Genomic DNA, 7,482 nt, shown 5'->3' on the forward strand with positions numbered 1-7,482 from the left:
TAAGCATCCAACTCTTGATTTCAGCTCAGGTCATTATCTCAGGGTCATGAGATTGAGCCCTGAGTCAGGCTCTGCACTGGGTGGGGAGCCTGTTAAAGAATTTTCTCTCCCTCTACTCTCTTCACCTATTTGCTCTTGCTCTTAAAAAAAAAAAAAAAAAAAAACTGCCAGATATGGTCCATGACAGAAGGGTAACCTCTATCCCTATTTCTTTCCAGTTGCTTCTGACACTTTCAAGGAAGCAGCCAGAATTACTGGCTCCTAGTACATATCAAGGGGGGAAGAAAAGGAATCCTCTGATTATAACTCTTCAGCATGTCTTCTAGGTATGAAACTTAGAACATGACATCTGAGATCTCACTCTCACCCAGGAAAAGGGCAGGACTACATCTAGCCTGCATACCAACCCTTCCTCCAACAGACAAAGTTTGTCTCTGCTTTGCCCTGCACCCCTTGAAAAGGGAGGCAGGCCAGGGGATGTGACTCCCATGACATTTGGTTAATCTAGGAATGGTGGGCCCAGGCTTCTCAGCCCTGCTTAACTGCTAGTCAGGTCTTTAATCCTGTCTCCTCAAAGGGCATAGAAAGGAAGCAATCTCCTTAATCTGTCATCAAGCAAGGATTCTACTTCCAAGTATGTATTCCTCTGAAGGAAATTATTCAACACAGTTATCCTGGAACCTTGGGAGGCATCTCCAGCAGAAACCTGAGTCTCAAGAACACTTGAGACGTTTTCTTACTCCTAGGGCCCTCACCTCTTCTACAATCCGGCCCCCAGCAGTTTCCCCTTCAGTCAGTCTCCTTTTTTCAGGTAGAGATGATATTAGTTTGTATGAGACCATCTTGCAGTTCTGCATGGTGTGAACTGCCTTCTTCTCCCTCCTTCTTGGGAGAGCAGTGGAGATAGTTGAAAGGGGTTGTCTGCTCCTGGTGGTGGTTTGCCGGGAGTGGTGGTGGTGGTGGATGTGCATAAACAAAAATGGGTCCTAGGGCTTCTTAGAGAAGATGAAGCCCCTCTCAGTAGAGTCTGGCCTACTCTACTGCTTCTCCTGGAGGGGCTAGAAAGAGTTCTGTCTATTTGTATGAAGACAACTTCAGGCCAAAATTTTTCGCTTTCTGGCATCTATATGCCAGTATTCTTAGTATTCTTTGTCTGCCTACTCTTTTCCTTCTCTACCCTTCTTTCTCTTCAGCAAAGTCAAGGTCAGATGGAAAGTATGGCAGCTGAAGCCCTCACGGACTCCATCCTTCACGTGTTCCTGGAGGACCTCCAAGCTGGGAAAGACCCGGCAGCAGGCCATGCACCTGAAGCCACTATCCAGGGCCACGAGCCATTCAGGCGTCTTGGCCCTGGGATATTCCTCGGCAGCTGGAGGCACTGGTGGGCTGTCAGCCTCCTTCCCTTTCTCCTGCTCTTCTACTGTCTGCCTGGATGCACTGCAAGTTGGTGGCTCCTTAGTAGTGCAAGAGGGGGTGACTGCTCCCTGGAGATCAGAAAAGGTCTTTTTTTCTTTTTTTGTTTTTTTGGTGGGAGGCTCCAGGCTTTCTTGCTCATCATTGAGGACAGCCACGCCCCTTTTTGTTCTTACATTCATATAGTAGACATTCATGAATGTTTCCTCTTCTGTGTTTGCAGAGGACACAGAAGGCTTAGGATCATTAGCCAGTTGCAAAGTAAAGGAGCTATATAGAAAGTGTGAGGAAGTCTCACATTTCTTGGAATAAGAAACAAGCTGGTCTGTTTGAAGAGCTCCTAGGAAAGAAAATTTCAAGTGTAAGACAAATAGAATAAGTCTGCGGTATCTGGAGGAGGCGAGATGCCCATGAGACTATTCCTATGAAGACATGTGGAGCCTAAGTATATACACATGTGATATTTCAGAATTCTCTGAGTGCTATGCTTTGAGGTGTGTACATGGTCTAGCTATGTGGAAATGAGTGTGTGGTGTGTCTTGTGGAGTTGCAAGTGTGTTTTGGGACACAGCTGGTGAGTGGTGGGTTTTTTTCTTTCTTTTTTTTTCTTCAGTGTTTTGTTTATTTGAGAGAGACAGGAGGGGTGGAGGGAGAGGGACAAGCAGACTCTCTGCTGAGCATGGAGCCTGACGCAGGGCTTGATCACATGACGCCGAGATCATGACCTGAGCCAAAACCAAGCGTTGGCTGCCCAACTGACTGAGCCACCCAAGAGACCCTGATGAGTGTTTCTGATGATGGTGCTAGGTGATGGCAGATGAGTGTGTGCATGTGTATTCCACAGTGTGGCAGAGCATATGTACAAGTGCAGGACTGGTGCCGTTTCTTGTCATGAGACAACAGGACTTAGAGTGTTACCAGAAGTGACCTGGGCTCCCCGAACATGCAGCTCTGTGAAGTGCCAATGTCTTCGTGCATGAAGTGGCACATGGATGAGTAAGGCTCTATATGAAGGTGCACCCCTCTCAGGGTGTACCAATTTTTCACAATTTGGCTTAGTGTGAGGTAGTTAAACCAGGTGATTGGTGTGAGGGGATGTAAATTCCGTATGGCATTAGTGTGTAAATGGGTGAGTCTGATTGTGTGAAGGAGTGAGGATATGAGGGCATAGCTGTGCCCTCACATACAAGAGAATGGGAAGATTGATGAAGAATGAAGGCATGTCTAAAAGCAAAGGGAAGGAGAAATGGGACCATAACTGGTAGGAAGGCAGACAGATGCAGGAGTGTGTGTGAGGAGTCTATGCTAACCTGAGAGGGAAGACTATGATGAAAGGCCCACACCAGCACAGTGCTCTTCCCGGCCCCCAGCTGTCCCAGCACTCTCACGAGTAACTGGGTCCTAACCCTGGAGGCACACTCCCATTTGTCCCTCTGCAGAGCCTTCAGTCTTAGTGCCTCTGCCCTGAAGCCCTCTTCAGATTTTTAAGTGGAGTCTTAAATAAGAGGGCTTGGGCTGAGCAGCTCAGTTGTACCTCCCATCCATGCTCAGACCCCACCTGTGTATTTCCCTTACCATCCTCATTATCCTGAATGATCTCAGATAAGGACGAGAAACAGGTGTAGTAGGATGAGGCAGAAGATTCTTGTTCAGCTGCCTCACCACCAGGAGGGACCACGCCAGAGGACTTAGGATGGGCTGCATCCTCCTGGGTGGTCTTGAATTCTGGTGAATGGAATAAAAATAAAACAATATATTGAGATGCGACATCTTCTGGAGTCTGTATCCTTTCAGAAGAGCCACACTGAGTAAACACTCTAAGTTAGACAACATTACCACACATGACATTTGCTCTCACAGAGCAAGTGTCTGAGTGCTATGCTTTGAGGTGTGTACATGGTCTAGCTATGTGGAAATGAGGGTGTGGTGTGTCTTGTGGAGTTGCAAGTGTGTTTTGGGACACAGCTGGTGAGTGGTGGGGTTTTTTCTTTCTTTTTTTTTCTTCAGTGTTTTGTTTATTTGAGAGAGACAGGAGGGGTGGAGGGAGAGGGACAAGCAGACTCTCTGCTGAGCATGGAGCCTGACACAGGGCTTGATCACATGACGCCGAGATCATGACCTGAGCCAAAACCAAGCGTTGGCTGCCCAAATGACTGAGCCACCCAGGAGACCCTGATGATAGTTTCTGATGATGGTGCAAGGTGATGGCAGATGAGTGTGTGCATGTGTATTCCACAGTGTGGCAGAGCATATGAACAAGTGCAGGACCGGTGCCGTTTCTTGTCATGAGACAACAGGATTTAGAGTGTTACCAGAAGTGACCTGGGCTCCCCGAACATGCAGCTCTGTGAAGTGCCAATGTCTTCGTGCATGAAGTGGCACATGGATGAGTAAGGCTCTATATGAAGGTGCACCCCTCTCAGGGTGTACCAATTTTTCACAATTTGGCTTAGTGTGAGGTAGTTAAACCAGGTGATTGGTGTGAGGGGATGTAAATTCCGTATGGCATTAGTGTGTAAATGGGTGAGTCTGATTGTGTGAAGGAGTGAGGGTATGAGGGCATAGCTGTGCCCTCACATACAAGAGAATGGGAAGATTGATGAAGAATGAAGGCATGTCTAAAAGCAAAGGGAAGGAGAAATGGGACCATAACTGGTAGGAAGGCAGACAGATGCAGGAGTGTGTTTGAGGAGTCTATGCTAACCTGAGAGGGAAGACTATGATGAAAGGCCCACACCAGCACAGTGCTCTTCCCGGCCCCCAGCTGTCCCAGCACTCTCACGAGTAACTGGGTCCTAACCCTGGAGGCACACTCCCATTTGTCCCTCTGCAGAGCCTTCAGTCTTAGTGCCTCTGCCCTGAAGCCCTCTTCAGATTTTTAAGTGGAGTCTTAAATAAGAGGGCTTGGGCTGAGCAGCTCAGTTGTACCTCCCATCCATGCTCAGACCCCACCTGTGTATTTCCCTTACCATCCTCATTATCCTGAATGATCTCAGATAAGGACGAGAAACAGGTGTAGTAGGATGAGGCAGAAGATTCTTGTTCAGCTGCCTCACCACCAGGAGGGACCACGCCAGAGGACTTAGGATGGGCTGCATCCTCCTGGGTGGTCTTGAATTCTGGTGAATGGAATAAAAATAAAACAATATATTGAGATGCGACATCTTCTGGAGTCTGTATCCTTTCAGAAGAGCCACACTGAGTAAACACTCTAAGTTAGACAACATTACCACACATGACACTTGCTCTCACAGAAATTAAGTGATTTTCTCAGTAGAAAACTCTAATATTAAGGTGAGTTTACCTCTTAAAACTTCACTTACTCCAAAAGAGAAGTAAATAACAATGATCAAAATTATGTTTATGGTGGATGCCCATAATACTGAGTACCTTGCATGTAGGATTTCTGGAGATGTGTAAAGAACACTGAAGATGTAGAAAGAACCATGTCTCTGAAACAGTATGGAGTCACTAACATTGGGTATTTTCAGCTTGATTTTCCTCATGAGAAACTGTGTAATTAGGGAGGATGGGGTACAAGTTTTATGAAGAATTCTGCAAGTGTATCTATCTACTTCTATGTTGGTGTCTATCTATACACACATATATATGTAGAGAGAGGATAGATAGATATAATGATATTATATAGACAAAATAAATTTTCAGGTCTTCCTGGGAATCCTGGTGCTGGAGATGTTCAAATTAAGACTTCACTAACTTTCCCCAAACTCCTCTTCCAGAATTGTATTTCTACATTTCTCTTAGATTTTTAATCTTCCCATTCAGATCCTTTAAGAGCGTCTTCCAAAGAAGACAGGGATCCTGACATGGTACATTTCTGCCTATTATTTAAGAACAGAGACCTTGGGAAGTCCTTGAGCAAAGGGGCCATTTATGGCCATAGCTGAGCACGGGCACTTAATTCTAATTTTGAGTTAACATGCTGCCTCACCTCCCTGCCTGATTCCCCCTCAGCCCTACTTCTCCCCCACCACAAACCACGGTGAAAGACCTTGTCTGAAGACACACAGGAGTATTGTGAGATTGCATCTGCTGCCATCTGGCCATGGCCTTGGGCCAACCCAGAGGGTCCAGATAAAATATCTTCAGATGTGTTTAAAACTTCTGAGAAAGAGAAGGAAGAGCAGATAGGTGACTTTTTTTTTTTTAATTTTTTTTTGCCTTCACTAAACATTCAAGAAAATAGCATGTATGATAACCCACACGGCACTTGTCCCCATGAAGATTATAGTCCAGCTTCTGTTCAAAGTTCTAAAATCTAGGTATCTAAAAACATTTTCTGGAATGAAATGTCTGGTTACCTCTGAAAGCCTTATGTTGTTTTTTGCCATGGATCAGAGGCTCAAATTCTTGCCTAGTACATGGTAATAACATGCCTGCCCTCTGACTATTCTGTTTACCACAAGAATAAATTCAGAGCATGTCAGTAAAGGTCTTTGGTCTGCCAGCTGTGGTTTATGATATGAAAGTCCTGTTGCTTCCTGGGAGGGTTCGAATTTACAGGAAGGAACTGACAGACTTCCACTACTGATCCTTGGCCTCCTCTTTCAGGTACCTGGGTCGGACCTTACCTGAGGGCTCTGCTGCACAGCTCTGCAGGACCAGGAGACTCTAGTAGGTTCCCAAGGCTGACTCTAGGCCACATCTCCCCACATTGGGCACAGCTCCCCTCCTAGGAGGTACTGACTGCCAAATGGCTCAGCTGTCACTTGGCCCAGTTGGTGGTGTCACCCTCCTCACATTCCCACACACTGATCTGATTAATTTTTGCATCTATACTCACCGTACGCATAAGCCTACCTCTAAACCTTACCAATGAACAGCGAAATTATAGGCTGTTGGTTATTTCCCTGGTAAAATATGTGTATTTCTAGGATCATCTCGAACTCTGCCATGAATTTAAACATATCACAAAAATCACCGGTTAGTTTTTCTTCCTTCTAATCTACATTTCTAAACTCAATGTTCAGGAAATAGGTCCATTTTTGTTCCTTAGAAATTAACTCAAACATATTACGTCTCCTCTTTGGTTTAAAAACTTCAGGGAAGCTTATAACTCAATTTTTACTTCACAAAATGCAGCTACTTTTTCTCTTAGGTCGCTGGAGTGTGTCTGATAGGTCATGTTGGTTTAGGAATGAGACAATTCAGTGGGGGTGGTGTATTTTCTAGGGACTTAGTATGTGTGCCATGTTTGTGAACACAGTCTGATGTATGTGTCTGTCACGTTTCCTCAACAATTTTATGCAGAGACTGTAGAGGTGACATGGCCATTGCATGTGAAGGTAGCATGAGTGTCATGGGTGACACTGCAGCATCCTTCTAGAGATGTACAGCAGTATGTCTTCCCTTTATTAAAAGTGATCTGTGTGTCACATTATTTATAATTTCTATAACATTATTTTTCACTTCTAAAACTTTAGGTTTTTTAAATATTTTTTCTTTGTAGTGTTTTATGACTTTACATCTTTATTAACTGTAAACATTCTTATTTACCATCCCTATAGCACTGTTCAATTAAATGATCTTCTTTGATGTTAAACCTTAATGTTCACTATGTTTGCAGAACCTTCCTTAGATTGTGTGCTTTGTAGTTTTAGACTGAGTTCATGTTCAGGAAGTCATTACCATAAGACCCTTAATGTGGATGACTATCAATTTGGGGCTTTTACGTACCCTGCAGTTTGATATTTCTAGAGTACTACAAGCTATGGTTTCATTTTACATTTATTCTTCCCTTTCAGGTTTAACTGACACTACACAAATTGTGAATACTGTGCCTATGAATTCCACTTCTTCCCTCAATAAGTGATATCTTCCCCACAATGTAGGCACACAGTTCCTCTCTACCCGCTAAAAGTGAAGTGCTTGTAATGAGTTCCTATTGAGGGTACAGAAACAGGAGACTCATATTCCCAAATCAGGGCAGAGAATAAGATTATACCTGGGCCTCATGTGCACCTTTCTCCCTCTGGCTTTGGAGAGATGCTGAGCAGGATGTCTATAGGTCTATTCAGACCCCCTCTTCCCTCATCTGCCTAGACTTGA

The 7,482-nt window shown here is 44.7% G+C and overlaps 1 protein-coding gene across 1 annotated transcript in view; it reads right to left on the minus strand.

Moving 5' to 3' along the window:
* Positions 1-1,157: 1,157 nt before the first annotated feature.
* LOC116587173 (protein FAM170A-like) overlaps positions 1,158-7,482 on the minus strand; it is a 932,324-nt gene continuing 925,999 nt past the window's right edge. The window contains exons 4-6 of the mRNA XM_032337906.1: positions 4,383-4,532; positions 2,989-3,138; positions 1,158-1,753 (exon numbers count right to left, since the gene is read on the minus strand). Of these exons, the coding sequence (XP_032193797.1) occupies positions 1,158-1,753; positions 2,989-3,138; positions 4,383-4,532 (896 nt within the window). The remainder of the gene's footprint in view (positions 1,754-2,988; positions 3,139-4,382; positions 4,533-7,482) is intronic.

Source organism: Mustela erminea, chromosome 3, assembly GCF_009829155.1.
Source record: "Mustela erminea isolate mMusErm1 chromosome 3, mMusErm1.Pri, whole genome shotgun sequence".
NCBI lineage: Eukaryota > Metazoa > Chordata > Mammalia > Carnivora > Mustelidae > Mustela > Mustela erminea.